The sequence below is a fragment of the Phoxinus phoxinus genome, assembly GCF_949152265.1.
Source record: "Phoxinus phoxinus genome assembly, chromosome: 12".
NCBI classification, from domain to species: domain Eukaryota; kingdom Metazoa; phylum Chordata; class Actinopteri; order Cypriniformes; family Leuciscidae; genus Phoxinus; species Phoxinus phoxinus.
Window position 1 is genome coordinate 31408109 of NC_136887.1, and position 27034 is coordinate 31435142.

The 27034-nt window shown below is 37.9% G+C and overlaps 1 protein-coding gene across 2 annotated transcripts; it reads left to right on the forward strand.

The window, feature by feature from the left end:
- Window positions 1–302: 302 nt before the first annotated feature.
- On the forward strand, window positions 303–26774 carry npm1b (nucleophosmin 1b). 2 transcript variants are annotated; one of them, XM_079631192.1, is made up of 11 exons: window positions 303–482; window positions 881–963; window positions 1527–1646; window positions 5600–5693; window positions 6122–6219; window positions 8743–8819; window positions 8966–9023; window positions 13214–13297; window positions 19053–19160; window positions 20416–20490; window positions 22199–22552. In XM_079631192.1, the coding sequence occupies exons 1-11, from the start codon at window positions 434–436 to the stop codon at window positions 22205–22207; spliced, it is 855 nt and encodes a 284-aa protein (XP_079487318.1). In that variant the 5' UTR covers window positions 303–433; the 3' UTR covers window positions 22208–22552. The 2 variants fall into 2 exon arrangements, with proteins under 2 accessions (XP_079487318.1, XP_079487317.1); XM_079631191.1 differs by lacking the exon at window positions 22199–22552 and adding an exon at window positions 24300–26774 and having other exon boundaries at window positions 315–482.
- The last annotated feature ends 260 nt before the right edge of the window (window positions 26775–27034 follow it).

Here is a 27034-nt window from a genome sequence, read left to right on the forward strand (position 1 = left end):
TATTGTGTTTTGATGAAAGATTGGGAAGACAATTTTAACAACAACTAGGCTATACATAATAATAATAATAATAATATTAATAATACGCGTCATTTTTTTATTATTAGGGATGGATGGCAAATAGCATTAAATCATACATCTAATCATAATGCAACATTTAACTAATAATATATTTAAAAAACCCAGGTATATTTAGTGGAAAAACGCAGAGGCAAATATACCGAATCTTTTGTTATAGGGCGTCATCTGGCGGATAAATGAGGTACTGAAAGCAAGAAAAAGAAAACAAAGAGCCGTTTACTGAAGCACCAATGGTGCATGCTATTGGATGATACTTCCAAAAGCCCGCCCACTTTAAGCACTCTCATTCGTCCATTCAATTGTCAATCACACGCCGGAACTACGATTAACAGGACCTTCTGTGGCGCAAAAAATGGAGGATAACATTAAAGACATCAGCCGACCTCAGATGTATTTGTTTGGTGAGCTGAAATAAACCCTCATGTTGCATAATCATATATGTGCGATGCTCAATAATATACCATCATGTAGTATATCATATACATGCGTCTGCTGCAGTATTGCAGTGTAATAAAAGAGTTGTGGCTAATGCAGCTAGCCACATGTCTTTGTTAATAGCTTCTTGTTTATACAAATGCATGTTACTTTCAATATTATTTCCAATATATTAAGAAAAAGAGGACTATGAGTATTTATTTTCCTCTTATGTTTGCTATGATTTCGTGTCTACAGCCTGTAAGTTACAAAGGATGTTGTGTATTGTGTGGGATTGTTGATCGTTGAGGAGGGTTTTTCCTTAAGTTTGCATCATGTTTACAACATTGTTGAATAAAACACACGTTTTGTCGTCTTGTTGTAGGTTGCTCACTGAAAGCAGAGAAGAAAGAGCACAAAGTTGAGTTGGATGATGATGAGTCTGAACATCAGCTGTCACTCAAGGCGGTGAGGAAGATGAATTATTAATAAAACTACTCAACAATAACACACATATCCAGTCCTGCATGGAATAGTTTAAAGATAAATGTGGAGTTTGTGAACTGATGTTTATGTTATTTTCCTTTTCTATTGTAATCTATAATATTTGATCATGTGATGTGGCACTTTTCTTCTGTTTTGTTCTCTATCATTTTGCTGTTCTGTTGTATTCTACTCCATGTGGGTTTTAGACCCTAATTAATCTTAACTCCGGTAAAAATGCATGATTATTATGTGAAATCAGCAGGTGCAGTGAGTTGGATTATTTAACTCTGAATTCTATTCTATTCTAAAACATTCTATTCTGGTGTGATCACATTCTGTTCTATAACATTACATACAGTTCTATAATATTATTGTCACAGTATCTGTAGAATTATCCGCTTGGATCTGATGGCAATTTTGTTGTCAGTATTCATCATCGTTGTGCAAGAGATCCATATTATGGATGCGTTATTTAAATTGCCTGTAATCTCACATGAACGAAGCAGTTTCCTCTCTCACGCGTACGTCTTCACCTGTGTTCTCAGGTGTGTTTGGGTGCAGAGGCGGAGGATAAATTCCACACCGTGGAGATGGAGGGATTGACTTACGGTGGCAAATCGACCAAAATCACTCTCGCTGTCCTGAAGCCGTCCGTTCTGCCTTCTGTAAGTGTGCTAGGCTCCATCTCTATAGAGTTTTATGTCATGAACACCTCTATTTGTAGTAATTTATCTAGTCCTTAATGCGTGATTCAAAAGTTATTCTACTGCAGTTTGGATTCAGTGATTGTTTTTTGCTGATTCCAATGTATAAGCTGGCCAATGTAAGAAAGCTTCGGTTAAATTTGAATTGTTGGTTGAACTATCCCTTTATTTGTATAATTACAAGGACATCCTTCGAATAAAGTGTAACCAAAGGTTCCTTACATTGAGAGACTTTTACTTCAAAACACTTTTGTGGTCAAAAACGAAATCAAATTATTTGGCAGAGAAATAAATATTGCAGGTGATATTACAAGTTTACTATCATTTATTTTGTAAAACAAGAATGCAGTAACACTGTACAATAAGATTTCATTTGTTAACATAAATTAAATATGAATTAGCACTAACCAACAATGAAAAATACTTCTAAACCATTTATTAATCTTAGTGAATGTGTTTTTTAATATTTACTAATACACATTATTACATTCCAAAGACTGATCTATCTATCTATCTATCTATCTATCTATCTATCTATCTATCTATCTATCTATCTATCTATCTATCTATCTATCTATCTATCTATCTATCTATCTATCTATCTATCTATCTATCTATCTTTCTGTTAATATTATTTATTGGACCTACGCTCTATCTATCTATCTGTCTGTCTGTCTGTCTGTCTGTCTATCTATCTATCTATCTATCTATCTATCTATCTATCTATCTATCTATCTATCTATCTATCTATCTATCTATCTATCTGTCTGTCTGTCTGTCTGTCTGTCTATCTATCTATCTATCTATCTATCTATCTATCTATCTATCTATCTATCTATCTATCTATCTATCTATCTATCTATCTATCATTATAAAAGTTGTATCTGTTAATATTATTTAATGGACCTACGCTAACATGAACTAACAAAGATTAATACATACCGTAACAAATGTGTAGTTAATGCATTGACTAGCGTTAACTAAAATGGGATCTTATCCTAAAGTGTTACTGGAACAGCCAAGTGTTGTTATGCCCTCAATAACACTTTGAATGTGGATTTATACTGTGGAGGGATGCCTGTTATGGGTGTTTTATGGTATTGGAAGAATGTGTCTAATAAAAATTCCAGCTGTGCCGAGGCTGGTCAAGTTGTGATTGACAGGTTGTTTATGGAAGGGGCTGGGCCATTGTTGCATCATCAGGACAGCAGACACAAGCTCTCCATGACATCAGCACACATTCGCCTCTGTTTTATATCAGCGATGGAAAACATGAGCATTTCCAAAGAACTGGGAGGAATCTGTGCTTTATGGCTCAGTGCGAACAGAACGCAGAATTTGCAACTCTATTTGTGTTCGGATAAATACCAACTTGGTGGTATGATTAGGCTATCACAGTGGCGGGAGTTTCAGGAATTTTAATGTTGGTGTTTTGACCTCCTTCACACCTTGTGGTCATCGAGTTTAGAGCATATCTGCTTTTATCTCCATGTTTGTAAGCCCTTTTCTTTTTCTGTTTGTGTCATTTTGACCCTGTCTGTAAGATCTTGGAATTTATTCAGTTTACTCAATCCCCAAAATTAGAAAACGCCCCAGGATATCTGACTCAAAAAAAGAGTCAGGCAATAATTGTGCCTCGATTACAAGGTTTTGTCTTGATTGCTCGGGAGACAATCAACTCATCAGTCAGCGTTTATGTTGAAACAGATCATCTGAGATGATTTTGGACGTGAGGGATTGTTCGCCATTCAGCGTAATTACAACAGTTAAATAGCTGTCATTTAAAGCATTAAGCAGACCATCGCGCCCTCAGCTGTTTACATCTGGTTGCCATGGATGCGAGTGCCGTTGCCTGGTGCAGTGGAATGTTCATTCAGAATTTTTGGCCGTGGCTTGTATTTCGCGAGTTGCGCAATTGTGTATTGATATTTAGCTGTAGGCCTGTCTTAGATGTACTGGCATGGAATGATCAGGATGGCTCCCAGTCGTGAATTCTTTCTGGGAAACACATTTGGTTTGGTTGTTTGTGGTGGGAATCATTTATCTTCTGATTTTGCACAAAATTACCAGATAAACAACAAGTAGGCCTAGCCTTTTTTAACAGTACGTGTTTTAAAGGGTTAGTTCACCCAGAAAATAAAATTAGCCCATCATTTACTCCCCCTCAAGCCATCCTGGGTGGTGTATATGACTTTCTTCTTTCAGCCAGACACAATCGAGTTATATTAAATAATATCCTGGCTCCTCCCAGCTTTATAATGGGAGTGAATGGTAACTTGGATTTTGAAGCCCTAAAAAGCGCATCCATCCATCATAAAAGTTATCCTTATGACTCCGGGGGGTTTATAAAGGCCTTCTGAAGTGAAGCAATGCATTTTTGTAAGAAAAATGTGAATATCCATATTTATAACTTTATATAAACACTGGCTTTCCGCGAGTCTAGTTCCTGTGGAAGAGTGACCTCTGACCCGACGCATGACATATTTTTTACAAAAATGTTCAGAAGGCCTTTATTGAAGCTTTTTTGAGCTTCAAAATCTCAGCCACCATTCACTCCCATTATAAAGCTGGGAAGAGACAGGCTATTTTTAATATAACTCAGATTGTGTTTGGCTGAAAGAAGGATGGCCATACATTTTGAGATAATTTTCATTTTTGCGTGAACTATTCCTTTAAGACACAACAACTTACATTACCGTTTAAAAGTTTGGTTATGTTTTTTAAACAAGTATTTTATACTCACCGAGGCTACATTTATTTCAAAATAGAAAAAAAATGGTCAAATTGCTAAATATTATTACAATTAAAAATTCTATAAATTATTGTTATGGCAAACTAATCTGAATTTTCAGCATCATTACTCCGGTCTTCAGTGTCAGTGTCATGTGATCCTTCAGAAATCATTCTAAGGCAGGTTCGATTAAAACAAACCCTGGTGGGAAACCCTGGTGAACGCTGCGGTGCACACCTGACAAGTGAACCAAGACCCACTTTTTTAGGGTCTGTTTCCAAATGAATTCTGGTGTGGTTCAACTGAAATATGCATGCAACACAGACCAAAGACATCTGAACGAACCAAAAAAAGTATGCGATGCAACAAGATGCGACCCTAAAAAGGACAAAATGCTCAAGCATGCCTGGTTCTTCTCATCATAGGCTCTGTTACCCATTTCAGTTTGTTAAAGGTGTCGGGACTGCGGTCTCCTCGCAGCAGATCTTCATTTGTGTGTGTGACGGAGAAAGTTCAGGTGCTGTTTTGACTCCTGTCCACATTTTGTATGCTCTTCGTGAGTTCTCAGATGGTTAAAATACCACCATATGTACTACACACACACAACGAGCTCGCGCATGTAGCCCAGCGCACACAGCATTGTTTTAGACGTTTTGTCATAAATGCTGGATTTTGTTTAGTATCTGTAGGTTTGGTGTTAAACATGATAGTGTGAACACTAAGCGAGCCAGTGTCATTTTTTTTTTTTTTGCGGTCTCTGGACCAAAAGAACCAAGAGAACAGAAACTAGAAATGTGAACACACCCTGAAATGTTGATCTGCTGCTCAAGAATAATTTATTATTATTTCTTATATGTCTATGTTGAAAACAGTTGTGCTGCTTAATATTTTTGGTGGAAACTGTGATGATATTTTTTTCAGAAATCTTTGATGAATAGAAAGGTCAAAAGAGCAGCATTTAGTTCAAAATGTCTGTCTTTTATTACATTATAAATGTATTTTCTGTCACTTTTGATCAATTTAGTGCTTTCTTGGCCTTGCTGAATAAAGTATTAATTTATTAAAAATGTAAAAAAACAATTGTAAGTTTAAGATGTAAGCTGTGTGTGGTGTTGAGTTTGTTGAAGGGATCATTCTCCGCTCAGTTTGGATAACTACATGTGTGTCCGTATGTTCCCTCTAGCTAAGTCTGGGCGGTTTCGAGGTCACTCCTCCTGTGTCCTTTCGCCTGCGGTCTGGAGGGGGTCCGGTCTACATCAGCGGTCAGCATTTCGTCAGTGAGTACCTTTTTGTCTTTCCACATTTGTTAGGACTGAACATGACTAGTCAAAACAGAGAGTTCAGAAAGAGCATTTCCCAAGTGTGTCTTTTGCCTCTGTTGTTTACTCTTCTCTCTGATGGAATGTTTCTCTGTACCTGTTGGGATGTCCATGGGACTAATCCAGCCGTCCTAAAGGGCCCTGCACTCTCCATACGGACTCAGAATAAATTAACCAGCACCATGTGACACCATTTGCGCGGATATAATCGCTTCCATATGTTTTCACAGGCTGTTCAGGCAGTTTCAGCTTCTCCGGATATTAAACAAGTGCAGCACTTGCATATGTCAGACTGGTTTTGTCATATGAACCTTGACATGTGAAGCTGTATTGTATTTATTTAAACCATAGTTATTGATGTCTGGAGATCGCTGTGTATTTTTCAGGTGTAAAGGAATCAGATGATGAGGATGAGGAAGAGGAGGAGAATAACACATCACCAGTGAAGAGACCGTCCAACATGACCCTCGCAAAAGTGCCTCAGGTGATTTTGTTTTTAATCTCACTTTATAATTAATTAATTAAAACTACTAAATGGTGACTGTCCCAACATTAAATGTGAAGTAAAATAAGTAGACTTCATTTAAATATTAAATGGTACATATATGCAGAATTTGGCCCCTCTATGCATAAAACATAGAGATATCTACAGTATCTAAGATAAATAGTTACTGTAGATATCTTTTCACTGCAAAAAAAAGAAAAGATTTTCTTACTTAGTATTTTTTGTCTTTTTTCCATTAAAAATATCTAAAATTTCTTAGATAAAAATATACTTGAAAGAAAAAAAGAAAAATGACAGAAGATATTAAGTCTTGCTTTAAATAAAATTAAAAAAAAGATCAGAATTAAGTGAATTTATACTTAAAACAAGGGAAAATATCGGCCTGTGGGGTAAGAATTATAATCTTGTTTCACCTCATAATTATCATTTTTATTTTTTTACCCCACTGACAGACTTAATATCTTAAAGGGGTAGTATAATGCTCTTTTCACAAGATGTAAAATAAATCTCTGATGTCCCCAGAGTGTGTATGTGAAGTTTTAGCTCAAAATACCCCACAGATATTTTTATATAGCATGTTGAATTTGTCACTTTTTGAGGGTGAGCAAAAACGCCTCGTTTTGTGTCTGTCCCTTTAAATGCAAATGAGCTGCTGCTCCCGGCACAGGGGGCGGAGCTTCAACAGCTCTTGTCCTTAGCAGCTTCGATTACCTCACACAGACATGCACTGAAAATTTCAAAAACTTTTAGCCTTTTATGTTAAACCGGAGTCAGAAAGATGGAGAGACTCAAGAAAAAGTGACATGTAGAGAACATTTCTGAATGTTTAGTTGATGAATTTATATAACTTATGTGTAGTTATCTTCTAGTAATTGATTAGCATATGTTTTGATAATCTATAAATCGTGTTCCAGGGGCGGGTTTATGTAAATATTGGGGTTGGTGATGTCACTAACCCGGGAGGAATGTCGTGTAGTCCCTACCAGTCGCTTGTTGTAGTCCTTAAAATGCAATTTCTTTAAAAGCAAATATCTCCCTTTGCTTTGAACTTTTAACACGTCGTAACTTTGCAGATGTTGTTTATGCTCAAGCTGCAACATTACACACTAACTAAAGTTAGAAAAGTGAAATCAAAATCAACCACCCCTTGTATCTCGATTTAAGAATGTTTAGATATTTGTACTGGAATTGTTTTGCCATGTATTTATCACAGAAACAGGCACTTTCTTTCTTTTGTTCATAAGAAATGAAAAGGGTTTAACTAAGGTGTCCAGAAAAGTGTATGGTTGCCATGTTGACTTTCATGGAGTCTCAATAAAGAGACACATTGTTCAATACACACTTAATCCTCTAGATAAGTGTCTAAGACAAGCAACAGCTTGCCATCACTGTGATACTCAGAGAGCCTGTTTGAAATATTTTGTCAGAGTGTTGAAATGATCCCAGAATTCTTACTGAAGCAATAAGCCATGAGAGGCTGTCACTTATAGTGATTTTACTAGGGTTTAGGAGTGTTGTTGTGATTTACTCACAATAAAATACTGTAATGCACAGCCTTTAATGGCTTTTTGGCTTTATAAAATGCTGACAACTGCAAGATAAGTCACAAATTACTGGATTAAAGGTGAAGTATGTAATTTCTGTGACACTAGTGGCCCTTTGCGGAATTACAAAAATAAAGCATATTTTGCAAACTTTAGCTCGTCCTGCGTGAGTAGTCGCTCTTACGGGTGCTTGTAAAGGCATGTTTCAACAGTTAAGAGTAGGCTACTTTCAATAAAAGGTTCAAAAACTTTTAGCTGTGTTGCTATGTGTCATGAGGAAGCAATTGAGTAGCCTAACACTCTGTCAAGAGCGAACCAACGTGATGGTCTCACTTATAATAAACCTTCCCATTTTTTGACATGACGCGTCACAGATGTTTGAGTCTGTCTACACTGGGCACGTCTAATATAAACTAGAACATTTGTCTTTCTGAATGGGTGCATGATGATATTTTATTGAAGCGTCCATTGTAGCATGTAGTATCGCTACATCCCGTTTGCTTTGACGTGTGCATGACCAGTTTAACCTTTGTGAAATGTGGCTTGCACTCCTTTATGCTAAATGTCTTTTCCCATATAATGCGTCACCCATGGTCCCCCTCTGGCTCCGGCTGCTACAGAAGCCACGCCCCAAACTCTCGCTATAGGTTGAGCTGAAAAGAGATTGACGGATCTGAGCGGACCACTCTTAATGTTTTGATGGTGCCTGAGGGCTCAGTGTTTCACTTTTGGGGGAGAGGAACCTACATATGGCATTCTGATAGTAGTCAGTGAACTATAAATTGGGTGAAGAGAATGTATTTTAACGTACAAATATTTCATAATATACCTGTAATATATTTTTAAAAATGAATATATTTTGGTTATTCTTGCCTCAGCAGCTCGCCACTCTTTTCCAAATAGGTTTTAGTACCAGAACGCTAAACTTTTTTCCTTTTTCCAATGTTGGTGTTTTTAGAAAAAGCTGAAAATGGACTCCGATGAAGATGAGGACAGCGAGGAAGATGATGACGACGATGATGATGATGACGAAGAGTGAGAACTCAGTTATAACTTCTGCTTTGATTGTTGAAAGTTTTTTATACTCTTAGTGAACAAGATTTCACTTTGAGAGGGATCATTTTTATTTTTATTCGTTTATAAGTCAAAGAAAGTCTCCATTTCTGTCTTTTCCTTTTCAGGGACGATGACAAAGAAGACAAGACTGTTGAGAAGAGCCCCATCAAAACCCCTCAAAAAGTGAGTCTTGCGGTTTCGTGCTGTTCATAGATTCAGGAAAGAGGAAATGCTGTGTATTACATGACCTTTCAAAATGTTTGGGTCTGTAAGGTTTTAAATAACTTATGTATTATTATTTGATCAAAGAAACAGTAATAATGTAAAATATTATTCCAATTTAAAATAACGTTCAAAGCAGAATTTCCAGCATCATTACTCACATTTCTTATTATTATCAATGTTAAAAACAGTTGTTGCCTAATTAGTATTTCAGAATTCTTTGATAAATATAGTTCAAAAGAACAACAATTATTTGCCTTTCTTTTGTAAAATTATGAATCGCTTTTGATCAATTTAGTGTCTTAGTATAAATAAAAAAATGTCTTACTGACCCCGAACTTTTGAAGAGTTGTGTGTGTGTTATATTGCTGCATGTTACCACTGCTGCCCTGAATGAAATTCAAATGAATACCAGATTGACCAGCAGGTGCCAGTCTCTGCCAGAGAGAGAGAGAGAGAGAGAGAGGAGGGGGGGTACCCTCACCACACATTCATCACCACCTGTTATTATTCCATCAGTTTATAGAGCACTTTACATTCTGTCTGTCTCTTCATGTAACAAATGTTCTTCTTCTCTCACGTCACATGTATCAAACCTCAGTGTCTTGTGGCATCTTTATCATGCCTTGTTTGCGTCCTTCGCTTGTCTGTCTGTTTTCATCTGTCTGGAGCATAATGATCACATGTATACTAGGAAGCCTCACAAGCCGCGTTTCCATTACCCTTCAAATTGCGCAAATTGAAATTGCGAATTGAAAATACGCTCAATGGAAACACGTCAATTTCGCAAAAACTCTCGTTTATCGCAAAAAAGTTTTTACGCTCGCATGAGGAGGTTTTTCAGCCAATTCGAAAAAGGAATATTTCGCAAAACTGCAATGGAAACAGTTTTTGCGCATTTACAGTCACCTGACTTAGAAGACGCGGTGTGTTTGAGGTCCGTGTACGCAAATAATAATAATTATCATCATTATAACATAGGCTACATATTTAGATGAGGCTTTTATCCAAAAAAAAGGAACAAACCAATTCGTCAAATGTCATTCATACGGGTTAGACAATAATAATACAGAGCTGAGATTATCACAAATAAACACAATATTTTGACGCATATCTAAGGGTATGTGTGGAGTGTGGAGCGCGCACTACATGGCACGGAGGCGCGGGCGTGAACATTTTCCTATTAACAGTGAAACAACTTAATATAGCCTACTCTATAATTTCTGGTCATACAGAAAATAATAATACATTATTTGTAACTACGTTTATTTGTGTAAACAATAACAAGAAAATGTTGTGCTTTTGTAGGCTAAAATAAAATAAAACAATCAGGCGCGTTTTCATGATCTCCGTGAACTGGAGCGCGAGAACTGAAACAAAATATAGCCTATGTAGCTAAAGCTTGAAATGTCCACTTTAAAACGAACAAATTCGAATCGAAAGCTATACATTTTCTTCTGATTAAGTAATCCGTATGAAAGGTGCATTTCTCTCTAAAAGAGCATCTGCTTAACAGCGGAGATGGAGATGTTTTTAGCCGAGTTAGAAAACAATAGTTTAATAATATTAATGGCTCTTTCTTATTCAGCACTGCGGGAAAATGTCAATTCCAGGTTCTAATTTGGCCTTAGAAAACCAGTAAAATCAACAAGTTTTCCATATTAATTTGTGAATATTTTACATGTTTAATAAAGGGGGGAAAAGTCATTAAACAAACATCTGAAAATTTGTCGATATTTACTTTTTTGCGCAGCAGTTGGTGTAGCCAGTTCAAATTAAAATTGTGGTGTTCAACTTTGCGTTTTAAAAAGACAACCGTTTATTTTTCGTTTTTCAATTACGGGTTTAAAAAGGAAAAAACTAATGGACACAAAAGCAGCCTACATCGTTTGGAATAGGAGACAGAGTTCTTTATTAAATTCATAAAAGAAACAATAATTAGCCTATAGGAATACTGGATTCTAAACTTCAAAGAAATGCCACAATCAAAACCTCAGCGCAGAAATGAGGGTGAAACACCCAGAAACTCCTTATATTTCGTTTGGAATAAGGGTCTTTCCCTGCCATTAATGCTTGGATAACACGTACGTCTCCCTCCATTAATAATAATAATGTCTAATGCGGTGGCTGTGAGATTATATAAACCAACGTCCGCTGCCGTGATTTTTGGAATGACTTATCGCGAGAGAAAAAAGGACGTTTTAGTCGCATAACATCGGTTAATGGAAACGCCGTCATTTCGCAATAGTTTTTTATCGATATTTAGATAATAGCGCAAAACATTTGCGCAAATCTGTAATGGAAACGCGACTACAGACAGTATGACTTCACCTCTCTCTGCCCATGACTTGCTTTCGTTCTCTTTTACATGTGTCGATGACTTCATGTGGCTCTTTATCTACGTTGAAGAATCTGATATAAAGAAATTACAGAAACCGTCAGTTAAAAATGCTTTAAATAATTTTATTAGAAAAAAGCAAAAAAAAGCAAAAAAAAAAAACTTACTAAATGGCCAAAAACTAAATACCAAGTTGTTTTTGTTATTGTTTTTAAAACTTGCAACCCAGTGGCCTGTTGCCCAAAGCTATCTGAACAAACTCTGTGTTTCAGAGTCGGTTTAGAGTTGACAAATCCAGATATATCAAACCTGGTTTAGATCCGGTTCAGCGGTCTCTCAATACTCGGTACAAACGCTCTGTCAACTCAAGTTTGATGTGCCTCATTCAAGTAGCTCAGATCTTGTCCATTTTTATCTAAAAAGCAATCATTTTATAGATATACACTACCATTCAAAAATTTAGGTCAGAGAATGCATATGGATAAGAAAGCAAGGATGCATTAACTTGATCAAAAGTGACAGTAAAGACATTTATGATTTCTCAGACATCTCAGATTTCTATTTCAAATAAATCATGGTTTCCACAAAAATATTAAGCAGCACAACTGTATTCAACATTGATAGGATCTGAAGGATCATGTGACACTGAAGACTGGAGTAATGATGCTGAAAATTCAGCTTTGCATCACAGGAATAAATTACATTTTAAAGTAATTACAAAATTAAATGGGTATAATATTAGTTTACAATAATACTGTTTTTACTGTATTATCAAATAAATGCAGCCTTGGAGAGTATAAAGCATAAAGAAATGTTTCCGAATCTAAGCTTTTGAACAGTAATGTAGTGAAAATCACAATTGAAACAATTTATGCACCATTAAAATTTGGGAACTAAACTAAAAGCGACAACCCTACTAAAACCCGATAACCCTGCTTTGTATTTAAATGTTTGAGAGAGCGTGACAGTGTGTTTTTGTATGTGTTTAGAGATCAAAGCGGGTACATACCTGCTCTGTGAGGACTGATTCCTGCCCTGAGGGGGAACGACAGACGAGCACTTCTGTCACACACTCCACATCTCCTCTGATCCCTCCGTCCTGAATGCTTTCTTCTCCTCTCACAGCGTTTCAATCTCTCACTCCCTCTGTCCCATCAGGCCCAAACACTTTCTATGAACTCTGGATAAAACACTGTTCAAATTACACATTATAAATGAGAAAAGTGGGATGATGCATCTTTTTCTAAAGATAATGCATGCTTATTCATGTTTGCACCTTTAAAGAGTGTAATGCATTTTAATGAATAGCTATATACTAGACTGTACTATACTATGTATAGGTTATATAATGTATTAACTTTGTTCCTGTAAATAGTTATAACCATATAACTAGTTAATAAGGCATAATGATGCATAGCACACATACATATAGGGTTCATGGAAAGTGTAAACTCTCCCATCCAGATTTCTTTTGCTCGTCTTTATTTTCTCCCAATGTATAGAGTTATAGAGCTATGACAGTGTCCTGTGGTCCCTTCAGGCCGTGACTAAACAGGCTACGTTTTCTACAAATTACTGCTCTCTTTCATCACGGCTGTCTGACAGTCTGACTGAAAAAAACATCCGAGAAGCGTATTGTGTTACATCACCGAAGAACAAAGCCGTCACAATCACTCAATTCACAAACATTATCCGCTGTTATGATTCTAACGCTGAGCCTGACAGGTGACTGGAGCAGCTCTGTCTTTGACACGTGCTAAATATTTGTTCTGCTCATTTTAACCTGGGATTTTTCTCTCTGTCATTCTTCCAGACCCCAGAGAAGAAGAAAAGTGCAGATAAGCAGAACGGCTCTTCAGACAAGAAAGCGGGGACATCAGGGAAGCCCCAAACCCAGGTAAGTTATTTACTTTGAAAAAAATGTGATGTGGTATGACTAGAATCTTCAAATCAATAATGCCACGAGTCATTTTATTTCATGGGAATGGTATAATATCCCAATAGAATCAAGTTTGATTCAAAGTCATTTTTTACGGTCACACAGTATATACCGTCACACTGCCCAGATCTACTTCAGGATAAGTTTGTTTGGGTCAGGAGCCGTCTGGGTTTCAGGTTTTGGTATTCAGTTCACATCCCATTCCCAAATTGCCAAGCCGTGCCAACCAAAAGCCAAGGTCTACCGTTGGATGCCAGAGGTAATTCTTACCAAACGTCCAGGTGCAGTTTAGGACGCCGACGGCATGGCAGCCACACAGAGAAAACCACGGGATAATGAGACGGCCTGTCTTTGTTTACGATCAACCAACACCGCCAAAAGCAAAATGTGAATTAGACCAGCAGTACCCCTAAAGATAAATGTGTGCAACAGCGTTCAAAACTCCAGCTGTGATTAGCTGAAAACCGCCCAGTCTTGAGAGGACACGACGATCCCAAAGCCATTATTCCAGTGTCTTTTTTTGGAGTGAATGCACTTAATACACTTTTAATAATCAAGCGCATTAGAGAAAAACATCTTGACATTCAAAGGTTTTCTTTTAGGTCATGGAAAAGGGACATCGTATTTTCCCATGCAAGGAAATGGTGAAGCGCACTTAACTAGCTGCTGGTGGCAACAATCCCAAAACGTCCAATTTGAAGGGTCATTTGTGGTCTGCTTTAAAACAACAAACTACTCTCAAAGCCACGGCCTTCTGGCAGGGTGACCGATGTTCGGAATCTGAAATGCGTTCACCAGACTTTCTTCTAATCACAAATTTTCCTCCTTTGACCGGTGCACACGCAGTTGTGTGGGGTTCAATGTTCTTTGATGTCGATTTTTTTCAGCATAATTGTGGTGCTGAATCAGAAAGACACAGGAACAGGAACGATACACGCAGTGTGAGTTCTTCAAAGACATGCACTGAGAGAGAAGTTGAGCACAACCATTGGGAAGTAAAAATATCATTCATTTCCTCCACACATTTTCTCTCTTGCCAAAGCAAAGGCAGTTGCATTGAACAAATAATCAAAAAAGTAAATAAATCAATCAGTTTTAATGAATATTTTTTTTGTTTAGTAATTAATCACTGAGCTTTTCAAATGCCTAAATGGAGAAAATTACCTGTGAAAAAAAAAAAATCTTGTCCAAAAAGTGGGCGGTCACTGTAACGCTCTGTTGAGTCCTCGAGGAATTACCAGATTGAAATATTCTCGTAAATGTCCATCAAGCTTTGCCTTTCAAACATCCCAAAGTGATTTCACATACCTAATGACCAATTACCTAAGAGGGCAAGTTATGCGATTTTTGCGGGTGACAAGAAAGACAGGTGACTAACAAAAGCAAGACTGAACTTTCACCACTAAATTTGTCTGACCTTTGACCCCTGGAACGCTCTCCCTCAGGACAGGTTTATATACCTTTTCAGGGTGACCTTTGGTTTTGGCATTCAAACCCGGACCACCTTAAACACGTAAGCACCCACATAATGTCTAAATGAGTTTCCCATCGCTCCCGCTGGCAGTTCACTTGACCTAACAATGTAAGACTCTGTAAGCATGTTATTAGCATCTTAGATGCCTGACGTGAGGAGCACTAATTACCTACTGTTATAGAAACACCCAGGGGGCTGTGTGTGTGTGTGTGTGTGAGCGCGCACCCACTTTTGGCTAATTCCATAATGGCTACGTTCTGGTGCAAGACGGTGGTTGTTAAAACACCTTGCGAGATTAGATAGTCAAGCAGACATCCTCCCATCTTTCTCAAACTCTGGCTCTTCTTTGCACTTCTGCTTCCGGTCGGCCACTCCTACTCGTCGCTCTCCACACCCTTGTTTCCGGTTGCCACTCCTCTGCCATTAGAAATCATTAGGGCTTGGAGCTGCTGGGTGTCCCTGCAGGCCATGAGGCGAGCGGAAACCGAGCGCTCTGTCATTAAAGCGTGGCCGGCTCATTACATTCTCCCATCGGAGTGCTGTATATCTGTATGAATGCATGAAGAGAAATCGCTCGCATTTCACAATGACACGCTCGAACAGTTGTGGAATGCTTCATAAGACTGTATTTGCGTGTAGAAACAAGTTTAGCACAATAGTACGGGACATAACTGTGAGATGCTTTCATCTGTGAACGGCTGTCATGAAGAATACAAGAATGTCCAGTCCAGTCGGTTTAGTTTTGTTAATCAACCTCAGCCACAACACAGACTGTTCATTGACCATCTTTTGGTGAAAGCTTACTCAAAATGGTAGTCTCCATTCTGATTGGCTGATTTTTGGCAATTGCACTGTTGTATAATCCACTTTGACTGATTTGAGATTCGCCCAGCTATTGTGTATTGTGGTTGGTCACTTGATTACCTCTTTTCAACATAATGATCTGTGTACTCGCCTGCATTTCTACTGACTTGAGTGAAAATGTAGCTGACTAAATCACTAGTTGTTTTTTTTTTTTTGGACATGTGATCGCTTATTTTGATAGGCAAACGTATTTAACGCTGAATCTGTATGCCACCCTAGGAATTAAATACTTTCATTCAGTAAGTACACATTAAATGAATCAAAGTGACAGTAAAGACATTTCTAGTGCTGCAGAAATTTCAAATAAATGCCGTTCTTTTGAACTTTCTATTCATCAAAGAATCATGCAAAAAAAAAAAAAATCCACAAAAATCTTAAGCAGTTTTCAACATGATAGTAATAAGAAATGTTTCTTGAGCTGTAAATCATCATATTCGAATGATTTCTGAAGGATCATGTGACACTGAAGACTGGAGTAATGATGCATCACAGGAAAAAAATGACATTTTACAATATATTAAAATAAATTTTAAATTGTAATATTTCACAAGATTACTGTATTTTCGATCAAATAAATGCAGATCTACCAAACCTCAATCTTTTGACCGCTGGTATATGTACATCAAATATAAACATTATAAATAGTTGCTGAGTCAAAAATGCGAGACAAGTTTTATGAGTCTCTTGTTATACGCGTGGCCGAGTACGTTAGACGTTTTGACAATATGTGCAGAGAAGAGGTTGAGATGACTGCTATATGAACGCTTGTAAAGTCGATTCCTATTGGGCAGCAGAGACCGTTACCTGTCATAACACACATAACAACTACATTAGTGTAAAAGAGCTGCGAACAATGCACAAGATCCTTCATAATGTCCCTGATTGTTAAAGGTCAGTAAAGTTTTGAAGTTATGTGCTTGATCACGCGTGTGTGTGTGTGTGTGTGTGTGTGTGTGTGTGTGTGTGTGTGTGTGTGTGTGTGTGTGTGTGTGTGTATTGAGGACAGCTGATTACATCAAATGCTAGCGTGCTAATGATTAAGTGCCGTCCCCTGGCATCTGTAATCAGTGTCTGGCGTAGATTAAAAAGCTCGCTGCACTCTCTGTCTGTCAGCTGTCTTAACTCTACAGCTGTCCTTTCCCAACACACAAAAACGCCCTGCTATATAATGACTGCACCACACCGGGCCTCTCTGGCCCTCTGCCAGTCAGTGTGTGTGTGTGTGTGTGTGTGGTGAGTGCATTTGTCCTTTAATCTGATACCTTTTGATCTATCGCATGCTCGTCAATCGCTACAGAGGAAAAGGGGATTATTTATTTTGTTCTTACAAAGCAAGACTGGAATACATTGTCCTTTACTTTGTTCCTCTCTCACTTTCCACTTTCATCTGGCACGACCAAAAGTTCTGGTGTATTCTTGAGGGATGTTTACCTGAATAGTACTTTTTTAGTACTTCAACTTACTTTATTTCATCTAGTTGCCAATATATCAACATATATCATACATTGAAGTTTTTTTTTATTTTTTTTTAGTTTAAATTGTTCATTGAATATTTTAATTTTAGCTTTATTTCAATTCTTATTCTTTTTTTTATAGATTTAGGTTTTAACAACACTGAATTCAGTATCCATTTTTAGCATTCCTTCCACGTTGGTCTCCGTTAGGTTCGCTTTAAAATGTTTAAAATGCTCTGTCTGAGGTAATTTGAAGCATTCATTTAATCCCATATGTTAGAAGCCTTTATGCTTTCCATCTATATTTCTTCCCTCTATTACTACCTCTCTTTCGCTCGCTGTGAAAAACAAGGCTCTGTCCATCAATGTAACCCTGCAATCAGTGTGGATTCTTGGCTGGGCTGCATGCATGGACAGGCCAGTGTGTGTGTGTGTGTGTGTGTGTGTGTGTGTGTGTGTGTGTGTGTGTGTGTGTGTGTGTGTGTGTGTGTGTGTGTGTGTGTGTGTGTGTGTGTGTGTGTGTGTGTGTGTGTGTGTGCGCTTACATCAGTCTGCAGAGGGACAGTCTCTTTCTGCTGAAAGCTGGACACACACCTGTGCTCCATGAGCAGACACAGACCCACTCTTTCAGAGGGTGGACACCAGATTCTTTAGGAAGTTTTAATAGTTCAGACATTTGCCCTCACAATATCTCAGACCTTCTATACTATGACAGAGCCTCAGTCAGCACGTAAAACATTTTACCTTTAAAGCACCAACACAGACTGTGTGAGCCATCCGAGCACCTGTGTGTACTTGATACATTAAATGACTTCATACATCAACTCTGTCCGAAACCTGAACCTTTTTATGGTTCCATTTTTGCAATTATGATTCCACTGAGAAATGTGCACTGTAGCCATTTTTTCAGGACCCGAGAAGACCTGAATTATTTTAAACCATGTCAGACATAGTGAGACAACATTGTAAATACAAAACAAGTCTGAAACATCAAAACAACAAAGTTTGGTTTCACATGTGATTATGAGAAGTGTGTGTTGGTGTGAAGTTGTGCATGTGTACCTCTCTATCTGTCATGTATCTTAATATACAGTATATAAATATAAGGCAGTAGTCTGAGAATAAAGAAGGGAGAAAAAGGATGGAAAGAGAAAAAATTAATATAAAAAAGGAATAGATAAAAAAAGAATAAACACAAAGTTAATATGTAACTAAAATTAACAATAAATTAATAAATAAAGAGGGGGTTTGGTGAGTGAACTTTGTTCTCGGACATTACCGGTAAATGTGATATTATTTATAAATACATATATAGTGATTTATAGTGATATATAGATACATTGTCATTATATAGTGCTTTGGAAGCTCTGAAACCAGTTTCTTTCACAAATGTCAGTAAATTGCAAAAATGACTGAAATGTGATGTTAGTTCTGAGAAAACCTTGCAGCATCCCTGGTTATTGTATTAAAGGACATTAATATATTATTACTATATAATACGATATAGCATTAATATATACTAAACGAAATTGCGTGATATTGATACATTAAGTTGTTAAGTTGCTATATAACACGAAGGTGTTGGAAATAAGGGTCTTGTCACTGAAAACAAGTGGTTTATTCCTCCTCTTGGCAGAGCGGCCGTCCCACCGCCACATCTAAGAGCTTTGGGCTTGTTCTCTCCTGCATGGAAGCAATAAAAGGATCATTTGTACCCCTCTAAATTTGTCAAAGGGTGCTGTCATTAGTGCAGAGGTCTGTGGGCCAGACTAGACTAATGGTTAACAGGACGAGTCAAGAGTTGGTGTATGTTATTAATGTATGCCTTTTGTTGTCAATATCTAGCATGAGATGTGTGACACTTTGCTGTTTGTTTGAAACTTGTCTAGATTAACAGAATTTGCATTTTTCTTATTTACAGACACCACAGAAAGTAAAAGACAAGTCTCCAGCAGGGCCTTCTGGGAAGAGTCCCAGCACTCCCAGCCTTAGTGAGGTCAAAGACAAACTTACATCAGCATCTAAAGAGGTACGAATACTCATGCGAATACGAATACTTCCCTTCTACGTTAAAACGTGTCTCTCTGTTAACTGTGGATGCATTTCTCTTCCGTAATCACACACATGCCTTAGCCCTGACATGCATACAAACACGCACACATGCCGTGTGTTAACAGTAAGTACGCTGACTTAGCAGATGATGAGATGGTCAGATGTTAATGAGGCGTCTGAGTTGAAGGCCGGAGGGAGAATGACCAGCTATATGACATCAGCACATCGGGATTAACCAGCCTTTCTGAGTCCACCTGCTCATTTCCTCTCATTCACTCAGTACCCCTGACCACTGACCCTCTTCATTCTCACATCCTCCGCTTCGTAAGAGCCTTCTGATCATCGTGATCTCTCACGGCATCGGTATGTTTTTGAAACTGATACTGATTCTTTTACACATCATGACATTTAGATGCTATAATGCTATAATTAGGACCCCCCCACCACCGTTTATGTATTTACCGCATATGTGATGTGCTGTTGAGTACCAGACCATAGTTTTGATTCATTCCCCAGTTTGTCAAAACGAACAGTACAAGCACTAGGAATCCAAGCAGGCAATATTGCAAGTAGATGTTTAACATACGCAATCTTTGATTCTAACCCTCTGGGGTCGGCAATCGCGCCGGCGCTATTTGCACGATTTTTTTCACATAGCAGCAAAATAGTTCAAAAGAACAACATTTATTTAAAAAAGAACATCTTTACTGTCATTATTGGTCAATTTAGTGAATCCCTGCTGAATGAAAAAACTCTTACTGACACAAACTTTTGAACGGTAGTGTATATACTGAGGGAGGGGTCACTTATTGTATGTGGTAATTGACAGCAGGTTGAAAAAAAAAAAAACTGTAATATTCCTTTAAGACATCTCTGCTGCACACTTTTTAGAAACTCCAGAAACTGGAGAGCGAGATGATTAGTATGTTGTGCAGTAATATCTAGTTTGAAACTGGAAGGATACAGCGGATGGATTGTGTTGAGCAGATATGATGATTTGTGTCCGTGTGATTTCATTCGGTCTGCTGTAGATAAGGGGAAGTGGAATTACTGTGAAGGCCACAAAAAAATGCGAGTTCACTGAAGTGCGTCCAACACCCAACGACTCAGCCTGTTCATCACCGCAGCAGCGCTCTGGCTCCGAGTCAGGATGAGCTCAACACTTAGCAGAGAGACACAAGTGATGAAAAAGGGCCATTTCATTTCTGCAAAAATATGTTTCTCTGAAACAGGGGAGGCCACTTCCAAAGACGGAACAGAAGTTTGAGAACTACGCTAGAAGCGCTTTCAAGATCTCTGATAAACAAGTGAGTATCACTTTTTTCATGAAGCACTGTCACCCTATGGCTGGAGTATTTCTAGCGTTCTTACGTTGCATAAAATGCATGTATGACCCTGACAAAACGGATCAACACTCTTTATTTAAGAACTGTCCACTTAAAAGATTAAAATTCTTCTGCTCAGAAGATGAGACACTCTTCAGCCTGCAGAGAGATACAGAAACATACTCAAATATCCATCTTATTAATTTGAATTTTCATTGAAAATTAAATTAAATTGAATTGATTTTCAATCAAAACTAACTTAAGCTGGACAATAACTTTATTCTAGAGCTGCCAAAACAATCTCTGTTACTTTAGTTTCCTATTATCACTGTAAAGCTGCTTTGAAACAATCTATATTGTTAAAATATACTTGACTTGACTTGAACGTGCGAGGCTTACGATTCATTAGTCGCTATAGATTAATAACTTGAAGCATAACAAAATGCTGTAAACGTTAAAACCATATGCAATACAAGCCAGTGTTTGATTGTGATTATACATTAAAATAATATGATACCAGTAATATCAAGCAGCGTAAGAACGGGTTTTTGAACGGGTAAAATAGCTGGAAGTGAATGGCACAGAAAGCCTCGCACATTCAAGTTACAAATGACCATACCTCCTCTTACATTAAAAGTAAAGTGGAAATTTAAGGCATACTTAACAACGTCAAGTTTACCATTACTGTGAAGAAACAAACCTCAAGTGAGCGATACAGTTGCCTTGAAATGTCTTGTTATTCAGATAGCTAGCTAAAAACTCTGTGAAATAATCGCATCTACGTTCACATACTTGATTCGAGTATATTTTACGCCTTGACATCTTCTGTCTTAGTGGGCCGGTTGGGGGGTGGCATACTGAGATCTTCCTGCCGCTCTCTTTTTTTATCAGCAAATGAAATATGTACTGATTGACCTCTTGGCATTCAAAAGAACAGGAGGGAGCTGTCACGCCTGACATCTTTAGCTGTGATTTAAATCCCTCGTTCACTCATTCCTCTCTCGCTGTCTCTTTTAGTCTAGAGCTTTTTTTTGCAGTCGAATGTGTCAGGCTGGGTGTTGACCTAAAATATTGCAGTAGTGTAAAGCAGCCCTCACAAATGGCCACGGTTGGGTCAAAAGAGAAAAATCTCTCTTTTAAGTAAAGTGCACTATCATGTCTGCTGTAGCTCCTATTTTCTCGGGATGAATTACACACGAGAGAGTGCAAATGTCAGTGTGAGAGTCTGTGTGTGTGTGTGTGTTAGTGGTACCAATGGTACAAAAGTACAAAAATGGTACAAAAGATCTAATTTTACCCTAATATTTTGTAATCTTATTTTTTATATATATTTAAGCACACTTGGAAGATGCTTTTATCCCTTTAAAACACATTGCCCCTAAAAATTAGTTTGTTGGTCATTTAATTAAAAGAACATTTAAATTACACGTGCATAACAATTTCTCACATTAAATAATCGCTTGTGTTTGTCCAGTGACAGCCGAACTATCCTGTCCGTATTTCACAAGGCTTTGATCCTTTGCATAGACAGACCACCAAACACAAAATACATGCGTTTTTATGCAGGCTATGCACACAAGATGAACTAAACAGTTTATTCTATATTGACTTGTTTCAAATTTGCATATTTGCTGAATGCCAACAGTATATGAAAAAGTATTACAGTGTTTGCATTTGAATTGTTTGACAGAACTGTTAAATAAAGACAGTAAACGCACGAAGATGGAGAATGGGATCTCCAGCGCGTCTGCAGGCACTGATTCTCAGCACTGTCAAAATAAAAGCCCTGCTTCTGACACTAATCGGCCCTACAGAAAACCGTATGGCAAATATCGGCCGATATTATTGGCCTTGGCGATATATCGGTTGACCTTGAATTATAGACATGCTACAGGATAAACCGCTATTCCAATAGATGTTAAATGTGTCAAGTGTTGATTATAAATATATTCACATTTTATTAAATACCTAAAATTGTCAGTAAATCTATTAAAATTGACTATTTTATCCAATAAATGTGTGTTTTGTATTTTTATGCTCATCATCAATTCTATTGAGTCCCTTATGTGCTTCCCTCGAGGAGCATTATGCTGGTTCAAGATCACTTAGAGGTGTTAGTGAGGCCAGCAGGGGGCGCTCATCCTGTGGTCTGTGTGGGTCCTAACACCCCAGTATAGTGACGGGGACACTATACTGCCAAAGAGCACCGTCCTTCGGATGAGACGTTAAACCGAGGTCCTGACTCTCTGTGGTCATTAAAAATCCCAGTGGCCTCTGTCCATCATGGCCTCCTAATCATCCCCATATACTGATTGGCTTCATCACTGTCTCCTCTCCACCAGTAAGCTGGTGTGTGGTGGGCGTTCTGGCGCAATATGGCTGCCGTCGCATCATCCAAGTGGATGCTGCACATTGGTGGTGGTTGAGGAGATTCCCCCCCTTCTATGTAAAGCGCTTTGAGGTCTCAGAAAAACCGCTATATAAATGTAACAAATTATTATTATTACTTATGAGGTCCCTTTTCAGGTAGGATGCTGCCTTAAGGGGCTTTTGCACCAGGTAGTTCTAGGAACTAGTCACCAGGATGGTTCCCCGAGAACTTTTGGTTCCCCTAGGAACGTTTTCCTGGTTGCATTAACGCCAGTAGGAACTCTGAAGTGATGTAAGCCGCGCTTGTTGTTGTGACTTTTATTTTGACGGCGCTGAGAACGCCAGCCAGAGCCACACAATGCTCGCATTCTCCGTGTTCATTCGTTTACGATCTGTCTAACAGTCCTGTCTAACACTTTATTATTATTATTTATACATATAAAGTAGACCGACAGTAATGAAAAGTTATTAGCGTATGCCGTGTGGTTGATGTGCAGTTTTGCTAGCTGAGCAGAAATACATAATCATGTTTCGCTTGGTCCCTTTTTGCGTTGGATTTTCTCCTCAGCGTAAAGGTTGTTTTCCATGTTCGTTAGTTTCTGGAGTAAATATGGCTATAATCTGTTTACACAGCTTTTTTTAAAATGGCGGCTGGTGGTGTTTCACGTGCGTTCGGCCAATCAGCGCACGCTAACGTCACTGGTAGCTCCTATAGTGCTGGTTTAGACCCGACTCTGAAGTAGGAGCTGAATTAGTTCCTCCAAAAGATTCCTAGAACTAAAATCATTCCTAGTTCCTGCGGTGCGAACACGCCAAAATCTGGATACTTCCGCCAATAGTTCTAGGAAGAGGAACTATGAAAAGGTTCCTCCGGTGCGAAAGCCCCTTTAGAAAGTAGGCAGCTCACTAGGATTTGGAACGGAGTTTACATGTTTTCGTGTTTTGGTCGGTAATGAGTTATGAGCTATTTGATGCATTGCGCCCTGCGCGCCGGTTCTAGAAACAAGGCTGGAGCGTGTCAGGCTTTGCTGCGCAGGTGTCCTCTCAGATGTACAACGGGTGGAGTGTGTGTGTGTGTGTGTGTGAGAGAGTGTGTTTTCGAGCAGAAACGGCTTTGGGAGCACAGCAGGCAAAGAGGTGTGAGACATGTCTTTGTCAAAGAGAGGCACTAGTCATACCCTTTGGTATGTACAAGGACTGCACCCCCTTCCTCTGGGCTCGGCGCTGTAGTTATACCCCAGACGCACCGCTAATGTGAAGTTTTTCATCCAAACTGACTCACACAGCTCTAATTATTAACCATCCAAATGAGTCGCTACATCAGAGAAACTCCGTTCCAGCTTCACCAACTCATCCTTTTCCCCCTCCTCTCTCTCTCTCTCTCTCTTTCTCTTTCTCTCCCCCCATTTGTTTTCTTGCAGGTGATCAAAGACCTTTGGAACTTTGTACAATCACTAAAAAAGTAATGGCTGCTCTGCGCTCCCCTTCCCGTCCCGGTGCAGCAGAAGTCTGGGGTTAGCCAGTAACAGCACTTCAGCTGTGCGATCTGGCCTCTTCCCCTCTTAACGTGATCCGTCTGCCCTTCTCTCTAGATGGATAGAGCAGAACGAGCCTCAGCAATGGCATGGATATCATGCTTCATGTTTTATATTTTACTTTCTTTATTTTTTTAATTATGGATTCTTTCTTTTTTTTTCTTTTTTTTTGTCAGGTCCACAATGGTTTCTTAGAAGAACATTTAATGGGATGTTTTGCCAAGGCAGTTATCATTTTTACAATGCAACTTTAGGGTGAATCTCATGAAATCTTATCAAGAACATGTCCAGGTCACGTCACCTCAAAATCAGCATAAGAAAATTAAGTCTATTTTAGACTAAACGTTTTGCATTTGGGATATTTTCATTTAATTAAGCACAATATCTCCCTTATTCTCATTATAAAAAAAAAATAAAAAAAAGTTGTAATGTGAAAAGAAATATTGTAAAGCATTTATAAATCATGAAAGCTTTGTGGTATGGACTAATTTATGGTGATTTAATAATAAATAAAAAAAGTATACTATATTGAAGTAGTTGAGAATAATGAAAAAAAAAAAAACTTGAGTGGTACATTACGGTAATGACAATTTGGGAAGCGGAAATGTAAATCCAAAAAATCTTAATAGTCATAAAAATATGCTTTGTTTTCTCAATGCTTTTTGGATAAAATGTGATCCTGTTTGTGATATGTTTTTATATGTAACGTGATATGTTTTTGTGTCTCTCTCTCTTAAGTAGAAAGTAGAAAAATGATATTGCTTGGTGCTGGTTTATCACATGATTATAATTTTTTTGTGAGGCCATTTGAAAAAACAACAACAAAACTTGAACATTAGCATGAGTAAAACAGCTTTTTGCACTACCAGCCCAAGACCAATTGGCTTCTGGCGTATCTCTGAAACCACAATCACTGTAAATCGTCCCCTTAATCTCTGTGTAAAGATGGCAGCTGAGGTGTAATAACGCTAACGTTGAGTGTTCTCTCTGACTGAAGATTCCTTCTAGCTGGCAGTTTTCAAATGTATTCAGCCCTCAAGATTCTGCTTTGCTGCAATTCCAATGGCCTTCAACATTTCAACTTTACTATTATCTCAAGTGCTATAGACTCTCCCATAAAATGTCTCTTTAGAAGTGCGGCCAGAATGTTATACCTCGTAAAAAAAGAAAGATGATTGTTAGTTTTATGGTTTAGGTAATTAATTAAATATGACAACAAAGATGATTAGTTGATTTGATGCTTTGAAATCCAGCTTTCTGTATATTATGTTGTTTTTGTCATATCAGTTGTTTTTATTTTTGCACTAAACCATTTTAATTTGTTAGTTTAAACCCTTCAATATACGTTGGTGTTTTTGAAAACCGAAAAATGTCCTTGATCTCTTTTAATTAGTTTGATGTTGTGTAGCTTTGAATGCAAGTAAAATTGGTACAAATGTTTTTTTTTTTTTTTTTTTTTTTTTTGCACCATGCATATGCTGCAAGCAAGCAGTGCATTGCAACAAAACTATATTGTTCCCATTATGATACAAAATGGCCTAGTTCAGTGATGCTTGTTGTTTGTTGATGTCGATTACATTGGGAGCAATCTAGTTTTGTCACATGCTCCTCGCTTGCAGTGTTATTGGGTTTCATGCCTTTCTTGGATGGAAATTGAGGTAATCCAGCTTTAGTTAAATAAATACTGTATATCAACTTTTTGTCTGTGAATTATAACAATGTGAAGTTGCCTATATCTTTAACCAGTCTTTTGAGTAAGTTAACCAAATTCAGGAAGGTGTTGTTAACTGCTAACATTAAAGGCCGGAGTCAGATCATGTTCTCAGTCCCAGTTTTCAGATCAAGAAGTGGCTAGACTGACGCAAAATAAACTATATTTGAGTAGTAACTCATTCAGATTATTGTCAACAAAACTTGTGCATATGTAATCTGAAAATGTTCAATGCAACGCACATGCTGATAGCCTACTCATGTATCGCATTGGACAGTTGCTTGATGCCTCGTCCTTCTAAAATCATTTTTATTTATCATCATAGGTGTAAATTGTTTGATAATAATTTAATTCATTATAAGACCTACGTAATCATCTGACGGTTGCATCAAAAGCAGTTCTGTTCAAGTAAATCTATAGTATTATGTTCTTAAAACGTGTAACACGCGCCAACAAAGAGCAAACCGAGCACAATTTTAGTGCAAAAGGGGGTAGATGATGTCTGCGGTTCAACCTCAGCGATCGTTCCTCCTCTTCTAGAAAGTCTGGGCCGTTTCGACTCCTGAGGTGTTCTCCTGATTGGCTTGTTTGAAAAACACTGTTTTCCGTCCCATCATTGTCTGAAACAGAATGAATAAAAATGTCAACTGAACAGATGGTGTTGCATTTTCTCTTTTTTTTTTTTTTTTTAATTTGCTTCCTTTTTCTGCCTTTTCTGAACATCTGAAGCAGAGCTTTACCAATTTGATCAACATGGTTACTAAACTCTAGGCAGTTCACAGCGGTTATGATGATAGCTCTGGAATGGGCTAAACAAACATTTGCTATCAGCCATGTTTGTTTCTGTAAAGTCAAACTTCCTAAATTATTTGCCATTTTACAGCTCTCACTTTTCTTTTCATGTTCTTTT

Coding starts and splice junctions, on each gene's coding strand:
- npm1b (XM_079631191.1), top strand. CDS start 434: ATGGAGGATAACATTAAAGACATCAGCCGACCTCAGATGTATTTGTTT. Junction 13,298..19,052: donor CAGGGAAGCCCCAAACCCAG/GTAAGTTATTTA, acceptor TCTTATTTACAG/ACACCACAGAAAGTAAAAGA. Junction 19,161..20,415: donor TTACATCAGCATCTAAAGAG/GTACGAATACTC, acceptor TCTCTGAAACAG/GGGAGGCCACTTCCAAAGAC.